The 27,545-nt window shown below is 38.9% G+C and overlaps 1 protein-coding gene across 4 annotated transcripts in view; it reads right to left on the bottom strand.

Moving 5' to 3' along the window:
* Positions 1 to 27,545, bottom strand: part of kcnt2 (potassium channel, sodium activated subfamily T, member 2) — a 196,843-nt gene that overhangs the window by 60,913 nt on the left and 108,385 nt on the right. For all 4 annotated transcript variants that reach the window (XM_031901050.1, XM_031901051.1, XM_031901048.1 and 1 more), the window contains exons 11-14: positions 26,732 to 26,868; positions 20,250 to 20,313; positions 16,734 to 16,842; positions 11,452 to 11,560 (exon numbers count right to left, since the gene is read on the bottom strand). In XM_031901050.1, the coding sequence (XP_031756910.1) occupies positions 11,452 to 11,560; positions 16,734 to 16,842; positions 20,250 to 20,313; positions 26,732 to 26,868 (419 nt within the window). The remainder of the gene's footprint in view (positions 1 to 11,451; positions 11,561 to 16,733; positions 16,843 to 20,249; positions 20,314 to 26,731; positions 26,869 to 27,545) is intronic.

Genomic DNA, 27,545 nt, shown 5'->3' with positions numbered 1-27,545 from the left:
GGCAGTATGGTGTGGTAATGACCTATTTAAATGAGTAAAATGATGGGAATTGGGTGAGCTTTGTATCTAGATAAAGTTTGCAGGCCATTTTGAAGGCCATTCCATACTGTTACAGATGTCAGTTTATCATTTTCGCTAGAGGTATAACAACATAACATGAAAATGAATATTTCTATAGAAAAATGCTCTGTTGCAGCTGCATAAGAAAATACATAGTAACTAGAAAGGGAAGTTTGAGAACAAACTTCATGTTGGGTTGAAAAACATGAAGTCACTGAATGGGTTCTGCCCACTTTTTCTAACCTTGGACCACAGTTATATAGTAAAAACCACTGTGCAAATTTTGGGGGCCCTGGTTTTAATAGTGTCTGAATGGCAGCAATGTCCCCACTGAAAGGCAATGAGTGACATCTGACTGGCGGTTGGTGGCTCCACCCCCTTTTTCTAACCTGGAACTGCAGTTACCCAGTGACTAACTCTGCAAAGTTTAGTGACCTTAGGATTAATAGTTAAAGAACGGCAGCAGTTAAAATATAAACCAATAAAAGTCAATAGGTGAATTGTGATTGGTGGTTGGTGACCCCGCCCCCTTTTTCTAACTTTGAGTTGAAGTCACTCAGTTACAAACAGTGGGCACCCTGGCATAAATAGCGTGAGGCTTGATAAAGGGCTGGAGTGAAGCCCGAAATGTTGCCTTTGGCACTTGAGTAAAGATTCACATTTTTGTATTTATCTGCCCGGGCAGTGGGTACAGCATGCACCTGGGGCTGAAAGAAGCAATTTTCACTGTGTAAGCACATGGTAACTGATTCTAGTGTGAGGATGGCAGCATTTTAAATTTAAACCAATAAAATTCAATGGATGAAATCTGATTGGCTGTTAGTGGCCCAACCCACTTTTCCTATTTTTGAACTGCAGTCCCCCCGTGACCAACTTTGCAAATTTTGGGGACTCAGGCATAAAAATTGTGAGACTGACAGCATTTTACACTTCACCATTGAAAGTAAATAGGTGAAATATTATTGGCTGTTGGTGGCTCGGCCCACTTCTTTCTAATTTTGAATGGCAAATACCCAGTGACTAACTCGGGAAAGCTTAACAACCCTAGAATTAATATTTAAATAATGGCATCAGTTTAAATATAAACCTATGAAATTTAATGGGTGGAAATGGATTGGCTGTTGGTGGCTCCTCCCACTTGTTCTAACCCTGAATATGTAGTCAGCCAGTGACTGACTGTGCAAAGTTTGGGAACCATGACATAATTAATGTTAGAAAAGCAGCATTTTAAATTTAAACTAAAAAAATTCAATAGGTGAAGTCTGATTGGCTGTTGGTGGCTCCACCCACTTTTTAAAATGCAGTCCCCTAGTGACTCTGGTGTTAATACTGTGAGAATGGCATCAGGTGGAATTTCCCCATTGAAAATCAATAGTTAACATCTGATTGGCTGTTTGTGGCTTGTTACCTGGTGACTAGCTCTGCAAAGTTTGGAGACCTTAGTATTAATATTGAAAGAATGGCAGCAGTTTTAATATAAACATATGAAGTCTGTAGGTGAAATCTGATTGGCTGTTTGTGGCTTGTTACCTGGTGACTATCTCTGCAAAGTTTGGAGACCTTAGTATTAATATTGAAAGAATGGCAGCAGTTTTAATATAAACATATGAAGTCTGTAGGTGAAATCTGATTGGCTGTTGTTGGCCCTGCCCACTTTTCTAAACTTGGAACATAGTCACCTAGTGACAAACTGTGCAAAGTTTTGGGACCCTGACATTAAACATGTGAGAATGGCAGCAGTTAAAATTTCCCCACTGAAAACAATGAAAGAAATGTGATTGGCTTTTGGCAGCCTGCCCACTTTTTCTAACCTTGAGCACGAAGTCACCCAGTGACTAAATGTGCAAAGTTTGGGAACTCTGGCATCAAACCAATAAATAATATAGATTTCAGTAGGTGAAATCTGATTGGCTGTTGGTGGCTCTGCCTAGTTTTTCAAAACTGAAACTGCAGTCCCCTAGTGACCAACTATGAAAAGTTTGGGGACCCTGGGGTTAATACTGTGAGAATGGCAGCAGGTTGGATTTCCCCATTGAAAGTTAATAGACAAAATCTGATTGGCTGTTGGTGGCTCAACCCACTTAAAAAATACAAAAAACTTTAAATGCGTAGTCACTCAGTGTCTGACTATGCAAAGTTTGGGAACCCTGGCAACAAACCAATAAAAATCAATAGGTGAAATCTGAGAATGGCAGCAGGTTAGATTGACACCAAGTCAATAAGTAAAATCTGATTGCCTGTTCACAGCTCCGCCCACTTTTGGGCATCCAACAATCATCATATTTTCATTCAGGCTGACCCCATGACTGTGTGATTCAAGTTTGGGGAATGCAGGCTCAAAGTTGTAAGATTGGCAGCAGTTTCAATTTCCCCATAAAAGTTAATGGGTAAAATTTGATTGGCTGTTGTTGGCCCCTCCCACTTTGCAATTTTTTAAAAAACTTGAATGCAAAGTTTGGAAACTCTGGCATCAAACCAATAAAAATCAATAGGTGAAATTTGATAGGCTGTTGGTGGCTCCACCCACTTTTCAAAACTAAAACTGCAGCCCCCTAGTGACCAAGTGTAAAGAGTTTGGGGATCCTGGTGTTATTACTGTGAGAATGGCAGCAGGTTGGATTTCCCCCAAATCAATAGGTAAAATCTGACTGGCTGTTCACAGCTCCACCCACTTTTGGGCATCCAGCAATCATCATATTTTCATTCAGGCTGAGCCCATGATTATGTGATTCAAGTTTGGGAAGTGTACCCTCAAAGCTGTAAGATTGGCAGCAGTTTCAATTTCCCCATAAAAGTCAATGAGTGAAATTTGATTGGCTGTTGTTGACCCCTCCCACTTTGGGGTCATCCAACAAATGTCGCTGTTTCATTTGGGGTGACCCCATGATTATGTTATTCAAGTTTGGGGGGTGTAGACTCAAAGCTGTAAGTTTGGCAGCACTTTGAAAATCTTTCCTGTCAAAGTCAATGGGAAAATTGGGGGGTTCAGAGCGGCACCACAAAAAGATGGGGGGCGGGCGGGATCGCTTAGAAAAGCACAAGCAACCTGCTCCGCTATAGGGGGAAGAAGTGTGGCGAGTTTGGGTGTTGTACCCCTAAAACTGTAGGAGGAGTAGCGTTTAGAAAATGGGGAGCGCTAAGAATAAGAAGAAGCGGAAGAATAAGCCAAAGTCGAAGAACAGTATGTTGGGGTTTTCAACCCAACACAATTAGTGATATGACCCACAAGATCCAAATGTTTACCCTTAAATCAGGCAGATTAGGGTTGTAATTTTGGTGACTATTGCGGGTTCTGGTTGGGTGCGGGTCAGACTGGGGAAGGACACTATTAATCTGCTCCCAAAGTTTTCCTGTCAGGGACCCTAAGGCACATGCAGTAGTAGCGTACAGAGCTGGAAATCGCAGGTACAGGTTGGGTGCAGGTCCTACAATGGCAACATATTGGGGGTTAGTGTCAGGTGCAAGTTAAGGTTTTCCTGACCCGCACATCACTAATTGTAATCTAAAAATCCTGACTGTATCTCTGTTTTATTGCTAATGCCTTTTGTTTTAGGATATTTCAGTGTAATAAAAGCAATCAATCTGACCCATCCTGTACACTAGGGTAATCCAACTCACTCATTAGGGTAATGACACATGGTACAATTTCATATCTCCCAAGTGTCACGATTTCTGTTCTGATTTTAACAGCCCAACCCGCAGTCCCAGATTCTTACTAAAAAGTCCCTCATTTCCTTTGGTCTCCTGCACTGAATGCCAAAAAAGATACAAAGTTTATTAAACTTAATTAGATAATTAGGCTTTTGGCAGAGAGCCCAGAATACTCAACCCCTGCACTGAGATACAATTGTAACTAAGATAAACAGGTCTCTTGGGGGAACTGAGACTGCAGCTTAAAGGGCAATTTCACCTTTATTAGCAAAACTGTAATTACACATAAAATGAGTCCCCAAAACCCCCACAAATGTGTTCAAACTTTACATAACCTGCCAAATTTTGTAAAATGGGAGAGGTATTTAGACGGCATGGTCAGAAAAATGGGCGAAACATGTGCAGTATTTCTGTTTGTCCCTCAAATGTTGCCTATTTTCCAATGTTGGGAAGTGTGCAACCTATGGTTAAATGAGCACCACCACAGGCACCAAATCTCCCAATACAAATACAAATGTACTTGTAAATTGAATTAACAGAACCCAGAATCTGTTGCTTCTATAGCTGTAAGAGATCCCCCCTTCCCAGCCACTCTCTTACCTTCCTGGTGCAAGCGGCCGGGGTGCAGGAGACGTGAGCGAGCAGGCTGGTGGAGGGAGGGCTGGGTAGGTGTGTACTGGCCTTTCTGAATAATTTTTTTGCGGAGGGTTATAACACCCTGTTCCAGTCCACCCGTTTCTCGCCTTCCTACCACCCCCACACACCAAATCCTCGTCCTGATTCAACGATTGACAGACCTCCCCCTGACATCATGACTCTTCCTTGTGACATCACCATCCCTCCAATTTACATCACTGCCCACCCCCTTCTGTACCTGTCCCCATCCCAGGTCAATTTAATCTTTGTTAAAGGAGAACTAAGCCCTAAAAATTAATATGGCTAGAAATGCTATTGGGGGCATCTTTTGAGGCACAGATATACCATGCTAAAGGGCTGTGGTTGCCTTGGGCTGGTACAGAAACATAAAACATATTGTGTTTTCTTTAGATCATTATACAGGTACATGCATACTTATGACAGATTTATCTACCATCACTCAAGTAGCGAATATAACACAAATATAAACAAAGGTACAAAAATGATTACATGGTGAGTGTTCAGTTAGGGTAGTGCTTGGCAGTTCCTTTAGATGGCAGCAGAGGTTTAAATATATATATATATATTTGTTTTTTTCTTGAAATCTGCTACACAGCTCTGCCAAGTAATTCCGTACCCCATCTCCAATTTGTAGTAATAGTTGTTTGTAAGTTTATTTTTTTTTCCATAAAAGCTTTAAACATTCTCTAGTGCTTTCAAACAGGAACTCTGATTAAGAGAAGATGGGACCTAACGCATTGCAGGAAGGATAGACCCCCAGAGCCAGATAATACTACCTAAATCAGGGATGTACATCATGTAGCCCAAGCTGTAACTTACAGACTCAGTGGGGGTCATTTATAAAATCTCGTAGCATAGAATTATTATACAGCAAATATATTTGCTCTGGCAGTGTTTATATTTATAAAGCTGGACAAGACTGGTACATTTAATATGCAAATATAATTGTGAACGTTTATTCACAGTGCGAATGTCCTTAAAAGCTTGTTTTGTATATGGCAAATCTGCAAATTGCGAATATTTATACGCATGCTCTGTGTCTAAGTTACTCCACAAAAAAATATTCGCTAAACTGATTTCGCAAATTGCAAATTGCATATCGGCAAAGTGAAAAATTGGTGCACAATAAATACGCATAGAGGGCAAGCTCACACAAACCGCAATCTCATTTGTAAATTTTTGTCGCATCAAGTCGCATTTCACTGAGATTCGCAAAAAAAGGAAAGATGGGCATAACAGTGCATAATGTGTTTAGAGGAAAACATGCGCAAAACAGCCATTGGTGAACAAAAAAAACCCGCTGTGAACTTTATAAGTGACCCCCACTAATTTGCCCAGAAGCAGTAACCCATAGCAACCAATCAGCGGGTAGCATTTACTGGTAACTTGTTTAAAAGCAAACAGGTATGGATTGTTTTGGGTTACTACACCTGGGCAAATGTAGTGCCTTTTATTACATATGGGGGTTTTTGTTTTAAGTAGAAACCATACAGCTGACTTGTTAAATGCAACGAAGGCTCATATTGACTAGCTGCTGCATTTAAATATTGACTAGCAAAAGAATCTTTGGCAGAGATTATCTGGTGATCTTTGCTTTCTCGCTTTAGCAGAGCTTAAGAGATTGCATAATGTTGAAGGGTCCGAGGTGGTTCACCTTTAAGTTAACCATTAGTATGTTATAGAATAGCTAATTCTAAGCAATATTTCAATTGGTCTTCTTTATTTGTTTTATATAGTTTTTTTAATTATTTGCCTTTTTCTTCTCTTTCCAACTTTTGAATGGGGGCAAAAACCCCAACAGCCAAAAACCTGTTGCTCTGTGAGCTACAATTTTGTTGTTATTGTTACATTTTTTTACTTATCTTTCTATGCAGGGACCTCTCCTATTCATATTCCAGTCTCTCATTCAAACTGCTCCCCAAAAAAATGAAGACAAATTGTAGATTTTCTCTAGCACCTTCTACATCAGGGGTCCCCAACCTTTTTAATCCACGTTTTAAGCCACATTCAAGTGTAAAAAACACAGACATGCAACCTGGGGGTGCCAAATATACTTGGCTATTGGTAACTCCTATGTGGACTGGCAGCCTTCAGGCCCTACTTGGCAGTACACCTGGTTTTTATGCAACCATAACTTGCCTTCAACATGTTGCTCACAAGCCAGCATGGTTTTATGTGTAACAGATTGTGCCAGACTAATTGAATTGCCTTTTATTTGGAGGTGAGCAGGAACCTTGAAGCTGGGATGGCAGTGGATGTCATCTACTTGGACTTTGATAAAGAAAAAATCTGAAACTTGCCAAATTCATGTAGAAGTCAATGGCAAAGGTCCCCTCCCTTTCCTTGAAGTTCTTTCTTTTGTCTCAAAACTTTAGAGATTTTGCTGGGGTTTGTCAAAAAATCACCACTTTTTCGAATTGTTGCAGCAACAAGGGCATTGACTCATGGGATGAAAACATAGTTTTCCCTTTTTATACGTAAGGGAGATGGAAGATTTAAACTATGAGATTAGACAGTCACGGTTGGGGTTTTTTTCTCTGGGAAAAAGGTGCTTGCGAGGGGACATGACTACTCTGTACAAGTACATTAGAGGGGATTATAGGCAGATAGGGGATGTTCTTTTTTTTCCATGAAAATGACCAACACACCAGAGGCCCCCCCTTTAGATTAGAGGAATGGAGCTTCCATTTGAAGCAGCGTAGGTGGTTTTTCACGGTGAAGGCAGTGAGGTTGGGGAATGCCCTTCCTAGTGATGTTGTGATTGCAGATTCTGTTTATGCCTTTAAGAGGGGCCTTGATGAGTTCTTGAACAAGCATAGTATCAAGGCTATTGTCATACTGATATCTACAGTTAGTATTGTTATTAGTATATATGGTTTATGTATGTGTATGTGAGTGTATAGATAGGTCAGTATAGGTTTGTGTGTGCTGGGTTCACTTGGAGGGGTTGAACCTAATGGACTTGTAACTATGTAAACCACTGATTCAGGACCCCTGCTCTTCTACATCATAAGTTATTTCAAAAGTGAACAACCCCTGTAAAAACTTTTCTTGTTCCTGGTTGTTAAACTCTGCTTTATATTCTCTTGTCTGGGACCAGCATAAAATTCACCACATATACAGACAGGTTGTTATATTGTTAGTGGGATGCTGGGAATGTTTGTTAAACAAAAGTTGAGCCACATGCAGTGCACTAAAACTACCCCAACAGTATTATTGTGAGGACTATAAGAAGAAGTGCATCAGTGTTACACTCTTACAACCCATTTCCTCTTGTAAAGTTAAATACCTCGGCTCATAATTCGTAATGGTGTAACTGATACCTTATCACACAAAGTTCTTTTAATCTTTTAATATAGATACATTGTTAAAACATGGGGGACAAAGTTCAGTTAAACTTTTATACAAGGAGATGTTTGCCCAGTGTCTGCACTGGGATCCTGCAATACAAAATGTGTAAAAAAAAAGACCAAAAGATGCAGATTCTTGGCAAAATAAGTCTTATGTGGCCTTATGCCCCCTTGGCATTGTGAAAATATACAGCACACCCACATACTTACATACTGCTCCTTCCCTTATTGTACCTATCTATACATCAAACTACCAGTGAGATAATACAAAAAACATGTACACAACATCACATGTGGCCAATATAAAATTTATCAAAGCATTGATGTAGACACATTCACAATCAGTCTCTGCTCACCAGTGTCGGTAGTGGTTACTGGTACTGCTTACTAGTTTAGCAGTATAAAACTATTAAGACAAGTGCCGACTCACTTGTGTGTCTAGGGGTACGATGATAATCTTTAGGCTCGTAGTATTTATAGAAACATATATTTATTCCTTGTTCAATGAACAATATACAACTTAGGTATAGTCACATAAAATAAAAGCATAGGGAACCAGCATCAGATTTTACAAGGCTGTCCCTCAATCCTAACTCTCTGCAAGTCCAAACATCCAGGGTCTCTTATCCACCTTTTCCCTGGGAAAATCACTCCTCCACAAGTGGTGGCTTTGATGTTTTATACTGTTGTTTACGCATAAACTAATTGCATGCAACCCCCCTGACAATGTAAGTTGTAAGCTTTTTACAATTCAATGACACAACTGTTTGCACAGTTGTGTAGTGTTCTCCTTGTGTTAAACATTACCTATAGTATATTATGAGATATAATATTATGACTCCCCACACACTCCCTACAACCAGTCCCTCACCTCCAGAGTGTGGGTTCTCCTTCTATAGTATCTCTTAGGGTCTGGCTTTGTTCCACTGTCTAATAGGATCAGCTAGGTGCTAGGAAACCACCCAAAACCAATATGGCGGTGGCTTTTAAGATTGTCTGGCAATATGGAATACAAGGAAGGGGTACTATCTCCCTGTGCACATTTTACTGGAGTATTATGGAACATATTTCTTGAATACATTTTATAATGTTAATCTATGAATCTGGCTGTGTCATAGCAATACATTATGTTGTTTTATAATGTTGTTGCTTTTATAGCTCAAGGCCTTGAAAGTACAGATCTCCAGCTGTTGCTTAACAACAATTCCCAGCATTATCCCGCTGGCAGTTGGCACTTATCCTTGAGTAACAGCTGATCGACCTCAGGTTAGAGATTTCAAAGCCAGATTAACCTCTTCTATACAATTATGGAGATTTTTTTTATTTGTAATTGAAGTGAGTTTTAGCTCAAACAAAGCTTAAAAGCAGCAAAGACATGTGAAGTATTAGTTTAGCAGCCTAAAAGAGCGAAACTCAATACTGTGCTTCCCAAAACTGGTTTCTCTTCCTTACAGCTTATTAAAACATTTTTCTCTCGTCGTAGGCTCCCTAGATCTCATTAGGGAAGAGAGCTGTAAAGGAACATTTTGCTCTCCAGGCAAAGAAGTTTAAAAGACAAACCAAAGATCAAATGCTAGAGAATGTAGCCTGGCTACACAGGTTCACAAGAAAGACCATTCCACCTTGCTAATCCTTCAACCAGCAGGGAGCCAGAAAAAAAACATCTCTTCTATTCCAGAAACCTCCTGTCCATAGATCTCTCTTTAACGATTAATAGCTCACAGGTACAAAGCCATTGCCACTGTTTGCAATCATCCAGTATTAAAGAAAGCTAGTTCCAATTTTATCTTTAAACACACACACAAGTAAATACAAATATATATTTTTTCTGCTGTGTCAAAAAAGATGGGGCTTCTATTTCCTTTACAGTGATACAGGTATGGGATCCCTTATCTGGAAACCAGAAAGCTCCGAATTACAGAAAGCCCCCCACTATATGCCCCCCTCACTCCTCCCCCACAACCCTTTGCTAGTCCCCCTGCCCCGTCTACACTAGCTTGCCTATAGAACTCTAGCTCACCCACCCCCCCCTTGTTTAGTTTAAACACTCCTCCAACCTCTTAACCATTCTCTCCCCTAGCACAGCAGACCCCCTTTCATTGAGGAAGGCAAAGGCTGGAAGATACCATTGCAGCCTAGAGACAGTTACATATCTCCGCCTGGGCAAAGGCTGGAAGATTGGAAAACATTTTTTACGCCAGCACACCCTTACCTCCTCCAGAGAATTACTACTTGGTGCACAGCCTAGAGAGTCGGCACTGTCCGCACAGTCCAGTAAAAATATTTCAGCCAGCACAACAAGTAAAGTGCAAGAAGGGCTTAGCCCCTGCGTGTTTATTCAAAAAGCAACGTTTCAGGGGCGTACCCCTTCGTCAGGCATGCCTGTCTGGCTGAAATATTTAGACAAAGGCTGGAAGATACCATTGCAATGCAGGGACAGTTACATATCTCAGCCTGGGCAAAGGCTGGAAGATACCATTGCAATGCAGGGACAGTTACATATCTCAGCCTAGGCAAAGGCTGGAAGATACCATTGCAGCCTAGAGACAGTTACATATCTCAGCCTGGGCAAAGGCTGGAAGATACCATTGCAGCCTAGAGACCGTTATATATCTCAGCCTGGGCAAGGGTTGGAAGATACCATTGCAGTCTAGAGACAGTTATATATCTCAGCCTGGGCAAAGGCTGGAAGATACTATTGCAGCGAAGGGACAGTTACATATCTCAGCCTGGGCAAGGTCTGGAAGATACCATTGCAGTCTAGAGACAGTTATATATCTCAGCCTGGGCAAAGGCTGGAAGATACTATTGCAGCGAAGGGACAGTTACATGTCTCAGCCGGGGCAAAGGCTGGAAGATACCATTGCAGCCTAGAGACAGTTATATATCTCAGCCTGGGCAAAGGCTGGAAGATACCATTGCAGTGCGGGGACAGTTACATATCTCAGCCTGGGCAAAGGCTGGAAGATACCATTGCAGCGCAGGGACAGTTACATATTTCAGCCTGGGCAAAGGCTGGAAGATACCATTGCAGCGCAGGGACAGTTACATATCTCAGCCTGGGCAAAGGCTGGAAGATACCATTTCAGCGCAGGGACAGTTACATATCTCAGCCTGGGCAAAGGCTGGAAGATAGCATTGCAGCCTAGAGACAGTTACATATCTCAGCCTGGGCAAAGGCTGGAAGATAGCATTGCAGCCTAGAGACAGTTACATATCTCAGCCTGGACAAAGGCTGGAAGATACCATTACATCCTAGAGACAGTTATATATCTCAGCCTAATCAGCCTAATATTGGGACATTTATATTCTATATTATATATTCTTTGGAGGCACAGATCTTCCCTGCTAAAATGCTGTGGTTGCCTTGGGCTGGTACAGAAGCCCTAAACATAATGTACAACCTTTTTTGGTTAAGGTTTTGTTCTCCTTTAATTGAGTACATAAATGTTTAAATACAATCAATGTTTAAATACATTTTTATGAAAGTTCTGTTTAGCTCTGGATTTAATCAGGTAACTATGATACAATAAAATAAACATGCATAACATTAATATACATAGAAACTAAACAGAGATCTTATGTTAATAAGGTCCAAGCATTGGTGTGGTTAAAAAAATACAAATATACTGTATGTACACTGTCACTGTCAGCATTATCCCATATAATTATATTTTCTGTATATATTACAGATGAAGCATGGGAAGAAAAGACATTAGAGGACATTACTTACTGTCCTCTTGAAGTGTGAACTAGTAAGGTGATTAGTGTGGAAGTTGCCGGACAGATGCAGTTCAGAGCTAGCATTGCATACTTGAATTCTTCTTCACACACTACATGATCTACAAAGACATAATAGAAAACAGAAATAGAAAACATATTAACATCCTATATCTAGGCATTGTTTTAAGGTGATATTGTAAAGAAGTATATCATGTAACAGCTGTTCTACAATAGCACACCATAAATAGCCAGATGAAGAAAGGTTGCAAGAAGAGGCCGCTCTTCTGATAATTCACTAGTAAACATAGCCATTAGCAGTACGTCTTTCTAATTAATGCTTATTAGCAATAAGGTGGATGGTTTAAGCATTCTGACCATTTGAAGGTTTACCTGGGGTAGAAATGTGATATAGCTCAGGGTATGCTGTGGGGAAGATGAATACATGTACCAAACATGGACAAGCGCAGAAAGGGCCAAAGCTTACTTACTGCACTCTTCTGCAGCATATTCACAATACTGTGAGCTCTGGCCCCTATCCCAAGTGCCAGCTGTGTGGCAGGGCCACTCATAGATCATGATGCAGTGGCACAGACAGTGGCTGCCCCAGATTACTGCCTTATACAGTATCTGACTGAAAAAAGTTCTGAATACAAGTGGCAAGAAAACAACTGTATAGTTTAAAACTGTCCTCCTTACCTTCTTAGCACTTCCTCCAGATTGGATAATTATTGGGCAGGTTGGGTATGCAAGAGAGTCTATGTTGTTTACTTATTTACACGCATTGTACAGTAAGAACAGCAGACAATCTTGGGCAACATTTATCTATAAAATGTCTTTTCTCGTCAGGTAGAGGCTGCCCCTGCCTTCTATATCCATAATTTTTAAAACCATAAAAACAAAATATACTCTGTTATAAAACTGCAGTTTTAGAAACACCATGACAGGTATGGGATCAATTATCCAGAAACATTTTATCCAGAAATCTCTAAATTAAGGCCATTTTAATCAAATAATTTAAATTTTTAAAAAGGATTTCCCTTTGCTCTGTAATAATAAAGCAGCACTTTGTACTTGATCCCACTTAAGATATAATTAATTCTTATTTGGGACAAAACAATCTTCTTTGGTTTATTTAATGTTTAAATGATTTCTTAGCAGAATTTAGGTATGGACATCAATCCCATACCTGTACTAGCATGCTCTCAAGATAAAGTGTCCTTTTAGGATAAATATAACCAACACTATACTACCAATCATCCAGAAATCAAGCACCCAGTTGGAATACATGGGGCAAATCAATGCAAATCTGGTTGGATGGGTATTTCAGGACAGCATTACCAACAGTATTGCCTATGTTATATATAATATAATAAATATTTAAATAAAATGCACAATTTGATGTTATAGGTTGTAAAAAAGTGTGCTGCTCCCACCACCTTCACCCTTGCCAGCAAGTTGAGTGGGCAGTGCTAAGTTTTTAACCTTTTGGCTGTTCTGGTATTGGTATACAAGAGCATTTTTGGGCAACACTTATATCACAGAAGATGGCCTGACTTCTGCTTCTCCTTAAGTGCCCATGATGGGGTGTGTGAAATACACAGCATAAAGGTCTAATTCTTTCCTATATAGGCTCAGCTTATGTGACCAGAAAAATGAATTGGCCTAAAACTAAAACACAAACAGGTAAATCAAATGTTAAAAGAAGATTAAAAAGGTCCATATAAAAGTTTTATTTTCCCAGGGAAAAACTGGATGTTGTAGCACTGTTGCTGGGTTACACACAGAATAGCAATACAAATGAGTTAACCAAGTTAGAAAAAAAAAAAAAATTGTTAAGTGATCTTTCTCATACTCATTAGCATTGCTGTGTGCATTTGCTTTGCTCAAATAACAGCTTTTATTCAATGCAGATATTCTATCAACTGTAGCCTTTTAGCAGATATTCTATCCCAGTGGAGTATTAGAATGAGATAAACTGCAGATACACTGTAGCATTTATGAGTGAAGTTAAAGGAAATTTGATTTCTCTGCACTGCTCTCTGTTCTAAACAAGTAATAAAATCAATTAAGCTTGCAGACTTCATCACCAATGTAACACAGAAAGAAGAATAAGGCCAGAACTATCTCCTTATAGTGCATACTCACTTTATGAAGTCCACTATTCAGTAGTTACATGAAGCACTGACTTGTGTGCTCTGTAATATTTTCATGGTATATTTATCTTTACCTAGTACATAGGAATAACTTTATTATGACATTTAAATATGATAAAATAATTCCATTGGTAAAATGGTTGTGGTGGGTCTTCTTGTTGTTTCTACAGTTACGTAAAAAACTAAGGAGCAGGGATCATAATGTACAGATTAACATAATAAGTTGCTGCTGACAATGCACTAATTATGTGCATCAGTGGAGCTCTCGCAGTGCTTCAGACCTAGCCTGAGCTCATTAGGATCATATTTGATATGGACATAATGTAAAAGATGGATTCAATTCAAAATTAAGTTTAAGCACCTAATTCCTAATCTCAGAGTCTGTGCATATTCAGGTGCACAGAAATAATAAAGTGCAGTGTGGGATGTGCAATTTCAGATGCTATTTGCCATGTTTTTTTACCCATAATGCAGCACTTTTTTTATAATCCAGCATCACTGCATCTACGCATGGATTTGCATTTGGCGCAATTGTATCCAATGGATTAAAATGCACACCATTGCACTTGCTCTTTTTTATGAATCAACCGCAATTGTGCTAATAATTTTCATAGTGGTGACTTCAAAATTTCTGGCTCGGCGGTAAAATGCTGTCTGCAAGTGATTCTTTAGGTGCAAATTAGGGCCCTACAGGAAATGACACAAATTATAGGTCAGTTTTCAGCATATTTAATTATTCTAGAATTCAGGAGAAAAAAATATATATTTGTGGGTACAAAACATGCAGGAAAGTGCCAATAATTTGGAAAGACCCAGTCTCAATCTCAACTAACTGTCCAAGTTGAGAGCCTGATTATCCAACATGATTTAGAAAGGCCAGGTGGTGTCTGGGCAGCTTCTTGGCTCACCTTAGTCGGTGAGAGAAAGGAGTAGGTATGAGAGTTAAGCAGCTGAGGTTTCACAGAGGAGTAACAAATGGGTTAGTATCCCAGAAGCACTTGCCCATGAAGGGCACAGTTTTAGAGCTGAAAGGGGCCAGATGGAACCGTTTTTCCACTAGAGTGGTACCCCTTTGACATGTGTGCTGTATCCTGGGATGGACACCTGTGTAACCCATGAGGGTTCTTGAGTAAAGGCTGTGTATGTGTATAAATACATTACAGTTGAATTTGATTTGTAAAAGGAAAACAACCGCTTTGGTATGTACAGATGTTACATTCCACTGCCTTTAAATGCAGTTCTATAAGTTTTTTTTTACCATGTTTTAGGTGGCAAGCTTTTTAGTTTTTTTTTTTTTGTTTGTTTTTTTAAAAGAAAGAAATCCTGAATGAAGGAAAAAAGCCACAATTCATACCAGAAAATTCTAGTGAGTTAAAGAAAGGACTTGTGTTTTCTGACATTGATATGGATGAATCCGATGCCCACTGGTTCTTAAATCAACTTTGAACCATTTTCTAAGTGAAACCTGTGTGCAATACCTATATATGTGTTAGATTCATATTAATAAAATTTGTTTACATGTTGTATGAACACACTTGATAAAAAATATTCAACAGTGCTTCATAACAAACTGGGGTGGAGAAAATCACAGCATTACTCAATAATAACCTACATATATTTAAAGAAGTGTGGAATACATGGCTATATAGGCAGGACTGCTATTCTTTGATATACATATGACTGAAACAATTATGCACAGCCCTGTTCTTCCCTAATCTTTCCCATACCCCTGATAATTATCTCTTTGTGTGTTTTAGCAGAGATAATTCTTAGTATTTTCTATGAATATAAGTCTCATAGCCCTAAATGTAAAATCAGATAACAGCATTATTTAGAACTTTTATTTTCCATGTGAATGAACATATACAGCATGCATTCTCTTGAACACTGTGAAGGTTAAATACAATAAAAATAAAGTTCTGAACATGCTTTATTTTGGCCACTTCCCAGTTAAACTGGACCCTCGTTAACGTTACATCCATTCTCTAATCAATGAGTTCACCATTTGATTACTGATCCATATGAGCTGCTCCTTTCTATTCATCACAATGAGGAAGCTGCTGCTTTAAAAACTGTATCATCAGAATTCAGTTTTGTCATTTATTAGGTTGACTTCTTATCTCCAGTTTGCCTCACAAAAGGGACAATTTTTTTCTTTATGTCAATCATGTAACTAGACCACTCCTTGAATGAACATATTGTGGAACATAATAAATAAGGTCGGCTCCCAGTCATACAAGTATAGCATGGAAACAACAGCATGCTTATTGTGATGTATAGAGATGATAACTACACACTGGGTAGTGAGTGCATTAATAACTGGGTCTGTACAAATGAAGACAAAAATAGTAGACAGCCCACATTCTGCATTCGGCAGAAACTGGATTCATGCATGCAGCATGAATTTAAATAAGGATTTACTGAAAAGTGTCCTTTTTTATTACTACAGAGAAGGCTTAGCACCTCTTCAAGAACAACTAAACCTTAAAATATAAATTTTACTCTTAATGCAGAATAGGGGATTAGTGAGCTTTATATCTCCTTGAATATTGCTTTGCAAATGTAAACTCCTGCCCACTGTTTTCAGGGCTCTGATACAAAATTTTACATGAAGTAATAGTGTCTCCTCCTGAACAAGTTCCAGGCAGCAGACAGGCACACCAGGTCCTTCTACCAAAAAAAATAACTAACAACATTTTACATCAACTGTGTCTGTTGGTGTGTCTGTTGGTGTTGGAATTCTTGCTTAATTGTACAGGTAGAGGATTTGTTATCCAAAATGCTTGGGAGCTGGAGTTTTCCAGATAAAGGATTTTTCCGTAATTTGGATCACCATACCTTAAATCTGCTAAAAATTATTTAAACATTGACCAATCCTAATAGGATTGTTTTGCTACCAATATGGATTCATGCAGCTTAGTTATCATCAAGTACAAGCTACTGCTTTATTTAAAAAGAAAAAGGGAATCATTTTTAAAAATTAGAATAAACTCTATGAGAGATGGCCTTCCTGTAATAAGAAGCTTTCTTGATAATGGATTTCCAGATAATGGATCCCATACCTGCAAATGGCATAATTGTACCTCCACGCTCACAGCCTCCTCTTGTATTTCACATGGTTAATAGTTAAAACCCTTACCTGCAAATTTGACATGGAACTTGTTCTCGGGCTTCAGTATCTGTACATAAAGTGGGCAGTTAGGAGCAAAGTCTTTCACTGCCCATGCTCTTAATATTGTCTGATGATCCTGAGTAACAAAAAGCAAATAGGTCAAAAATGGCACCACATGCAAGGAGTAAAATATAACATAATGCTTTATTGTTTGATACACTAAGGGAAGATTTTTAATATTCAAGACTGCATTTTTTATTGATTCAATTGTACTATTTAAAATTTTGTTTTTGAACCATTAAATGTATTTTTTCTGGCTGTGATATTGTTGTGTAGACAGCCATTTCAGTGCATTGTGCCTGAGTCTGAGCTTTCAGAAGGAGCCAGCGCTACACATTAGAAGTGTCTTCAGATATCCTATTGTTTCTCTTACTCCCATGTAACTGGAGGAGTCCCATGCCGAACTTGCATTCCTTACTATTGAGTGCTATTCTGATATCTACCACTAGGGGGGCCGAGCTCTATTAACTGATGCATTTTCAAAAAAAACATGATTTCACATGATAGAGTCCCTTTAAATATTTTTTTCAAACTCAAATAGTTTAAAGAGAAACAGAAAAACAAGTGAAAATGTACATGAAAAACTGAAAAAGCAAAAGTTGTTGAGTTTCTACATGTCATTGGGCATTGTCTCAAGATTTAAATTCCAAGCAACTTATTTTTTCAACCATTCTATTAAAGCAGTCAAATTTTTTGCCTCATTGAAAATGAATGAAACAATGTGCCGTGTGACTTTTTTTACTCCAACAAAACATCACTGCAATTATGCTGTTCAAGTCCTTTCCTAAATATACTAGAGCTTGAAAGTATAATAAACATGGTCCTATAACTTGAAAACTAATAAATCTGTCTCTAAGTAATGTTGTAGAATTCTGTAGGAAGTTCCCAAGGGATAGGAAACCTGTGGCAGAGTTTGAAGAGCATACTCAGAGTTACAGTTTTATAGAGCTTCATATAGACCAACATAACAGTATACATGGAATAAAGTAACTCTGGAGCCTATATAGGCAGAAGGAGGGCATAACTGGAAAGCAATGGGGAGGTCAGCTGGGCACCTTAGGGTGAGGTAGGGAACTGATGTCACTGCCGGGGTCTGAGTTATTAAAAAAGAAAAGCGGGAGATGAATTACTTTCTTTTAGAACCTGTGACATCAGGGAGAAAAAGCACAGAGCAGAAGCAAGCTCTTCCTTACTCCCTGGTTTTGGGACTGTTAGTTGGTCTTGGTTAGGGGTTTGGGCAAGGAAATAAGTACCTGGGTTCTAGGGAAAATGGGGGTGTCACCATGTTGGGTTGTTCAGATGTTGCAGTGAACTAGTGAGCAAAGGGTGAAACTATGATGGGTTCAGGATAGATGGATGGACAGTGTATAATGGGCCAACTTGGGCACGGGGTGACCTAGTTGCAGATGGGTAAATACCATTGAGTCAGTGTACTGCGCTGTTGGGTATGGGTAAATAAAAGTCATGAGAGTCGCAGCAGTATTGAAGGAAGGTATAAGGTGTAAGTCAAGCATGGTATGATTGTTAAAATATTTGGGTTGAAAAAATGTTCAATACTTTATTGAATATTCATTGTTGTAAATGTTTGAGCAAGTAACAGTAAATAAAGATGCTGCAGCCGTTATTAGCCAACACATTTTTTGGTGTATTTATTGGAGGAGAAGCTGTTAATGAGTGTCCCTTGTGGCCTTTTTAAGTCATGTACCCCCTATTGTAAAATTTAAGGTTATTATACAGGTGATGCAACTCCAGTGTGACATAGAATTGCATCAAACTAATTAATTACATCACACATGACACCAACTACATCACTAAACATGATTAGAACGGATGACATCACTAATCACTGTTTATAATGATATCATATATATTTATAACTCTTGTGCATTATATAGTAAATAATGTACCCACTTTTCTTGAATATACAGATATTAAAAGTTACCATATACATATAAAGGTACAAGACTGAAGGCTGAGCATCAGTTATAACCAATTAAAACACTAAGGGGCACATTTACAAATGCACAAATTTTCGCCTAATTTTTTGTGTGTCTGCACGATTTTGTCATACGCCGCACGACTTTTCGTACGCTTGCACAAAAAAATTGTAAAGGTTTTACCGCTGTTTATAATTGTACGGTACGAAAATGTTGTGACTTTCGTATCACCAATACGATATTATCGTGACTAATACGATTTTTTCGTAAGTATTTTCGTGATATTTGCAATCTTCAGAAATTTCTATTTCAAATACGAATTTTTCCCATTCGGGATTCGAACTCGTGATTTGATAAATCTGCCCCTAAGGATATAATTTACAGAAAGAAAGAAGAGAAAGCATGACTATGCTGCGTTTTGTTGTTTTATTGTCCCGTGTTTTCATCCCTGTCCCTTTATAGCTTTTTTTTATTTCAAATTTAAAGTAAGACTGGGTTCAACAAATGTTACATTTTATAGAGTGAATAAAAACAAGATATCTTAATAATGTTGTAAATTTCTCAGGGCTGGAAGGACATTTGCCCCACTTTAATGCTTATTAATGTTTCCAGTCACTTAGCCTTTGGTTTCAGTTTACTGAATGCTTATATTTATATGTAAATTACTCACAGCTGGATCCTTATGGCCTCAAATAACCTACATTTCCACATCACAGAACAGCCTTTATAATGTATTTATGGATTAATGGGTTAGCTGTAAATAATTATAAGGTTAAAAGATTTATAACATTTCACAACAAAATGCATCTTAACGAAATACTGATTTGGTTGGAAAGTATTACTATACCAATGTGATTTAGTGTTTTCAGCACTTCACAGACCTATTGCACACACACAAATGTATATACACACACATACATATATATATATATATATATATACATATATATATATATATAATAGCTGCTGGCAGTAATACAGTAAGTGGGCTTTGATACAGAAATGCAGAATCAGCATCTGTAAGGTGGTATTTTGACCACCACGGATTATAGTGGAAGCCAACATGCTTTTTTTTTTTTAATCTACACTGGGGAATTTTGCACCCAGGTTATTGGTCAAAGCTAAATACTGTTTATTCAGGCCATATTTTGCCCCATGTGAGAAGAGACAGGTGCAAAACTGTCAACAGAGAAAATGTCTGCCATTATTCCTAATTTATTAATGTAACATATCCATGCTAGCTGCTTAAATTCATCAATCATTTGGGTTATATTAATGATGATATTTTCCCAGGTTCTCTAACACTATCTGATAAAGATTTAATCAGATATTGGATGGGAAGGTTTTGTTTTTCTGCAATGCGTGGGACGACAAGCGGCCTAGTTCCTAAACAGGATCCAAATTGACAGCCACTGTCAAACTATATATGACCCACTGTCAGACTATACCATTTTAGCTTTGATTCTGATTTTTGTGAAGGCATTTTTCGTGTTAAAGGTTTGTGAGCTTTTGTGCATATAAGAAACATGTAAAAAAAATCACTTACTGCTGCCGTCCTGTCTACTTCACATCTGTTGCTCAGTATAAAACAGGCTTCTGCATCATCCATTCTGGAACGGTAGAAAGGCAAATTATATGAAAGTTTCCTCTAGTAGCTCAATATCATATTCATTCATTTAGACCTATTAGTATTTGTGTCAGTCACAGCAAAATTCCAGGCATTGTTTAGAATTACTTACCATTGCAATTAATAATAATGGGGGAGATTATTAATTGTTTTTTAAGGTATTACTCGCTCATCTGTACTTCAGTTTCTGCTGACTGTAATGCGAGTAATATTTTCAGGGACGGACTGGGGCAACGGGGCACCTGGAAAAAACCCGGTGGGTCCTGGCAGCCCAGACCCAATCCCCGCTGAGAGTAACTTTAATTTACACTCGCTTGGGGGAGGGGGGCGAGTGGGTGGAGGAGGCCCCTGCAGGGGTTGTTGAGGCCACGTTGGGGGCCCCTTGGGGGGTTGCGGGGGCTCCTGGGGTGGTCCTGCACCCTGCCCTGCTGATAAATTTCACTACTCCCCCATATTCCTCTCATCAATACATGGCTGCTTTAGGGCTCTGGCACACGGGGGAGATTAGTCGCCCGCGACAAAACTCCCTGTTCTCGGGCGACTAATCTCCCCGAGTTGCCTACCCCTGCCATCCCACCGGTGAACATGTAAGTCGCCGGCGGGATGGCAGACGCGGCGGCGCGATTTCTATATTTTACCATAATAAAAAAACACAAATACAAAAGTATTGTAGAACTGATACCTATATTGGCTAACAATAAGAATACATTGCAAGCTTTCAGAGCTCTAAGGCTCCTTCGTTTTGTTTTATGTTTTAGCACAAATCTTCATGGATGTTTAAATGAAAAAAGCATTAAAAAACCTCTTAAAGCATGAATGAAACAAGGAGTGTTACAAATTGCCTATGGCAACTTCCACTGACTTCTACATAACCTCGACAGCTTTTAGATTGTAAAGTCTTATATTAGTGGTTTTGTGGTTTTACCGCTTAATAAATTGCAAAAATGCATGTTTTTTTCACATGAAAAATGTGAGTTTAGTGCAAAAAAACACAAATTGCCGGAAAAAAATGTTACTAAATTAAGATTAGCAAAAAAATCCAGAAAGGGTCCGGAGGGGCCCGAAACGTTGCTCTTGGTTTTTTTTATATGTTCTTGGGCAAATAAAATAAATTTTTTCACGGCTTGCATCTTCAGTGTGCTACTGGATTTTTTTGCTGTTGGATATTGACCCCCATGCAAGGTGAGGTTCTTCCAGTATTTGCACCTGATACCCGTTTGGGTAAGTTAACAGAGGGTTGAGCTCCCCAATACTGCTATTGCTATACTAAATTAAGATTAAGCAAACTCGTGTGTACATCCCTGAGATTGTTATTATTATAGGGACCAGTTTTTGCCCCATCTGTATTTATGATCCCCATATATTCCCCCATCTCTGATTATATCACTTCCCATTAGCAGAGTTACTTGCTGGGACTCCATTTTCAAGGCTCAAAGGGTACCCCAGTTTTATTCCTTTAGCTCAGCAACAAAGGCTTTGCGTAGAGCTTTTGTTCACCTTTGATACAAATATTTCAAATATCTGCCATTTGGCGGCTGTACAAAAACATCTAACTATCTTACACCTTGCTGTATATAGCTTTTATTTAAGCAGTTTGATTTATGATTTATTTACATTTTAACTACATGATTGCAGTCAGTATTTTTTTAAGGGAAATTACAATTTCACTTATCACCTATTTTACTTTTACCTTATGGTCTGGACCTTGTTGTTCAGGGAAGATGGAAGGGCATAGACAGAATAATAAAAGCTTAGGTGGATGTGTTTTTCATTTTCTGCTAATATCAAGTGTTTACAAAAATGCATGCAAGGTACAAACCCATAATTACCAGCTTGCTAAAGGCTTAAAAGTAGCTAGAAATAGAACATATTGCTCATATACTGTATATGTGAGAAAAATCCATTTCTCCTCTCATCACACTACTTAAACCTATTCCATCTATAACATTTAATAACATAGCTTTTATTTTTTTACTAACCCTATACTCCCACCTTCTAGATTGGGGATTGGGTGCATTTATTTTATATTCCTCTGATTAAAACCCTATTAAGCTTTAAAAGAACCAAGCATTCTGATAATAAATGAATTACACATGAGCCTGTGACTGTAAAGTACTCACATTAAACAGAAAGGTAATGCTTCCAGGTTCCAGCCAGGGCTGTGTGTTTCTTTTAGATTAGAACAAATGTCTGCTCAACTGTACTAGATGCTGATGTGTCAGTAAGCATTTTAGCATACTGTATCCTATCTCTTGTTCTAACAGGTGAATATTGATATTCTTTTGCAGATTTTTATGTGTATGCTTCTTAATCTCAGTTCCTCCTGATTGGGAGGCCCATTCATCAGCATTCTGATTTTAGTGGTGTTAGAGGTATTTTCATTTCCACTATACCATGAATGTCAAAAACTGCCCGGCAGTTAATAGTTGTGCATTATGTTTAAAAATAATGGTTTATATGCATATTCATGGTTACACTGCCACCTAGTGACTAAAGTCACATTGCAAGTTGTATATTAGTTTGTAGACCAGGGGTGGGCAAACTACGGCCCGCGGGCCACATCCGGCCCGTCAGCCCTTTTAATCTGGCCCGCCGTCTCCGTCCCCCTTGAAAGAATGACGGGCTCTGATTGGTTGCGCCCCGTGCATGCGCACCGCGCCAGCATGCACGGGGCGCAACCATATAAAAGAATGCACTGGGGAGCTGGGGAACAGAAGGACGGGACGGAGGAAGCAGCGGGTCGCTGGGGAGGAGCTGAGAGGCCCCATAATTTTTGATGGTTTTGATTTTTTGAACGCTGTCCCGGCCCAGTCCGGCCCGTATGTTAATTAATGTGGCCCCTAAGCTAAAAAGTTTGCCCACCCCTGTTGTAGACCCTCTCATCCCCTTCCTTATATGTAAGGTCAGTTCCTCCCATCATTCCTTTCCTGTTCCTGCTTTCCGTGTGTGAGGAGCTACTCCAGGGGCTAGGAAAGCATTTGTATATCCACTCCAGCACGTATTCACCCACCCCAAATAAAGAACCTGTGTGGATTCCAAGTGTCTGGTGATTCTGCTATCTGGCAAAGATTGCCTGCAGTGGTTGCATCAAGCTCCATACAGGTCCAGGGAGAGGGGTCTCAGGGGAAACTCAGGCACTATCACAGCGATTGGATTCAGAATAATACTTGTGTATTTGGCGAAAAAAAAAAACCTCCCATGAATCACAGAAAAAAAAATGACCATTGGTAAATCTGACCCTTGTGTTGAAGGAATTTGGAGGAGCTACATTTAGAGCTAACCTTTGCGAGTTGCACCTAAAACCAATCAAAGAGCAGAGGTGAGCTCTTCCCACTTCTATACAGTTGTGGTCTGTGCCGCTCAGTCCTTCTTGCCTTCCATTCCGAATCAGGCCCTACTGTGCCTATTGACACAGGGGAACATTTTCTGACCAGGCAGTAGCTACAGGTTTCCCCAGCACCCTGTGTCAGCACAATTGTGTACACATCATGCACACACTGAACACCAAAAATGATGGCAGACAGACTTAAAAGAAAAACTAGATGCAACTGTGCAATATCCAGACGAAACACACACAGTTGCAACACAATTGGGTCAGAAGAATCAACCATTTCAGTTTACAATGAAAAAAAATTCTGTATTGGCAGTTGTACTCAAAATTGCTTTGCACACTGTGTCAAGGTAAGTGAATGTGCCTTCTTATCTCTGGGAAAGATCAATCAGCTAGTGATATGCTCATTGATGGTGTGAACAGTGATTATACTCACAAGCTAATTGCTGCCAGTAACATAATGTCTTTCTGTAACAGCCAGATGAAGAATCTTTCTGCACATAGCTTCCATGTTTGGGAGCTTTTTATGAAAATCTAATTCAAGGTCTGAATTCTGGAATATGTTTTGTTAATGCAGAGAGCCGACTGACATGCCCTTTGGAAATTGCAGAATTAGCTTTTGATGTTAACTGTAGCTTTTTGTGCTGGAACTATCAACCAATGCTCTTTCCTGACTGCTCAGCACTGACGGACTCACACTTCAACAGACAAAGTACAAGAGATGGCATCAGTATCATTATGCTAGAAAGAACAAACACAATATTCATTACAAAGTTGTGGGAGTTATTATCCCATAAGAGTACTAGTTCAGATCGATCCTTGATTGTGACATTTCAGGTAGGATTGTATTTGTTTAATTAAAAAATAATAAGAATAATACAAATCACTGGAGACCTATTGTAATAATTATAAAACTCCTCAGAATCAACTCTGTTTAGAACACAATGAATCATTACATTTTACTCTTTAATAGCTGATACTTTTTTCCTCCTAGCGAACAGACAAGCTTCATAAATCTGACCAAACAATGGTAATAGCCTATGGCAGCCAGAAGCAAAACAGAATAAGGATGCTCGGGATGCATTGATGTGTTTGGATCTCGCTCATTACATGTCATGTATAACTATCCACAAGATAAAACAGATCATCTTTCCAGCTGTGAAGCCGTGTGGCTATGGAGCAACGTTCTGAGCAATAACTGTTATGTGCCGGAATAGTTGGGTCATTGTATTTTGATTGTGATTAATGTGTTTGGGTACTGAAATACTGGGAAATATATTATAATGAATGTTATTGTATGTTTAAGTGGGAAAATCCTGAAAGTTCAAGGTAACCTCTAATTCTGCATCGGAAATTGAATTGCAATTACATATACTGTGTACTAGAAATAGCAGAAAGGATGATGTATAAGGCATCAGCGGGGGAGATTATCCAATACACCACATGCTGGGGCAGGATTAGTTAAACTGACGTTATACAGAGAAGTCATTCAAGCCTGTGGTGTCATAAAATCTTCCAGTGGGCCACACCCAGTCTTAAGAGGCCTCATTTACAAAGTGTGGAGCAGGGGGTATGTGGGTTTCTCTTTGAAACTACTTAACTTGCGTGCCATATTCAGGCAGTAAGTACAGGACTATGTTGCACCCACAATTCTTTGGACCAAGTGCAAGGTGCAAAGCAAATCCCACAGGAACAAATGCCTTTTAAGGCTCCAGCACTTACACTTACTGATCTAATAATATTATTCATTATCACACTTGTTAAAAACATTACTAGTTTGCTTATTAACTATTTGAAATGGAATCAAGTTACGGTACAATCCCCCCACACTTTTTATACCTATTCTTTATAGCAAATATTCACCTGAATATTACAGCATTTTAGCTATTTTGAAACTCTTGACATGAACACAGCTTCCTTTCTCTTTAAAACCATATATCTCTGAAAGTCAGGAGGGAATTCTGGGCAGTTAGTCATTCTTTATACCAAAGTTCCTCTAAATAGATTAGGATTATATATATATCATAATGCCATCACAGGTAATAGCCTATAGGGAAACAGGCATTTACAGTAATGCCAAAATTATATGCATGGTATTGAGATGTTTCTGGTTCATTCCATTAACAGATCCATATAAAGAACACAAAAAGGTAAATGGGAGCACTTACCGCTGAAAAAAGTGTGCTGCACGCGGGTCCTCTCCCCCAAGGATCCAGAGAATCATATAATAAAGCAAAAAATGCTGAGCACCACTAAAAATAAAACCAGTCTTTTATTGCATATTTCTTAAGAGGTACACGTACATTCCTTAACAGGACTTTGGCGCTTGACGCGTTTCGTGGCGTCCAGCCACTTCCTCAGAAGCTTCTGAGGAAGTGGCTGGACGCCACGAAACGCGTCAAGCGCCAAAGTCCTGTTAAGGAATGTACGTGTACCTCTTAAGAAATATGCAATAAAAGACTGGTTTTATTTTTAGTGGTGCTCAGCATTTTTTGCTTCATTCCATTAACAGAACCTGAGTATAACGATTTTCAGGCAAATGAAACCAGTTATGGCAAATCAATTATTTTATCCACACACCTCCCTCTCATTTATTATTACTATTTATAAATAAAGTACAATATTTTTAAGATAGGCCTTTATTAAAGGGTATATAGAACAGCGGCATAATGACATGCCACCGGGCCCCCCACAAAAAACCTTTGGAGGGGCCCAGCTCATATGGTTGTGTCCAGCCAGTCTGTGACAATGATTAATTAGGCAAGAATTTCAGCTTTCTTCTTTAGAACTACAATGGTGCCATACTGCACATGATATCTTTTACTTTTCCTAATAGACATATCAAAAGGGGGAATTAGACTTTACTGTAGCCAACATTCCAGTGGTAGGAGCCAGGGCCATAAAATGACCAGATTTTCAGCTACAGGCAGTCATTTTTTTCTCTTATTGGTGCCCTTAAGTGCAGTGTTGGTTTTTAAGATCAGCATACTACATATACCAGCTGATGAGAAGTAGATTTTGTTACATTGGGGTTAAAGGTATTATTTCAGTAGATGTGATGTGCACTTACTTTGCTCTTAAGAGATCCTGGTCTTTAAGGGCTGAACCCTGTAGGTATATAACTCTCTGAGACCACATAGGGATCTGAAGCACTCTTCTAACTTGCACATCCATTTCAGCAGGGCACAAAATAACCACATAATAATCCTGTAAAATTACATAAAGGTCCAATACAAAAATGTTACACTTTGACAGGTATAAGAGATGTTTAAACCAATTAACATTATGAGGTACATTGGGCATATAAGCATATTGAACATAGTGCAAAAGTAAAGAAAAAGCATGGTAGTGTAACAATTTATAGATACACATTCTAAAAGGAAAGATGGATACTTAACAGCTGTAAAAGGGCAAACCAACATATGAAGGGATTTGACATAAGACACAGCTATGCCTTCCTGAATGATATGTCACATGCAATACCATTATACAGTCAGTTCCATAAGCATACAGCCTTACTATTTTCTTGTTAACATTTTCTGCAAAATGTAATACAAAACCTGATCTATTAAAGAAATAAGAGCCAAAATAAGGAAATATTTCTTCTAAATTCCAATAAACCAGTGATAGAGGCACTAGCTCTTCACACTTAATATTCTGCCCATACTCCTCTCCTCTGTGCTTTGTCCTTAGTTAGTGGCACTGGCAGCATATAAATTCCCTCTTCTCGCCTTATTAAAACATTTTCTGTCTTGCCATTACATCAGCTTTACCTCTTTCTGTAGCCCCTTTCCAATGTTCTTGCCTAAATTCAGGCAACAGCCCTAAAATTCTTTTCTACTATCAACTTCATTCAATTAAAAAAAAAACTCTGGTTTATAGAT

This window comes from Xenopus tropicalis, chromosome 4, assembly GCF_000004195.4.
Source record: "Xenopus tropicalis strain Nigerian chromosome 4, UCB_Xtro_10.0, whole genome shotgun sequence".
Lineage (NCBI taxonomy): Eukaryota > Metazoa > Chordata > Amphibia > Anura > Pipidae > Xenopus > Xenopus tropicalis.
The sequence above is the reverse complement of the archived record's forward strand: the minus strand, read 5'-3'. Positions and strand labels throughout refer to the sequence as shown.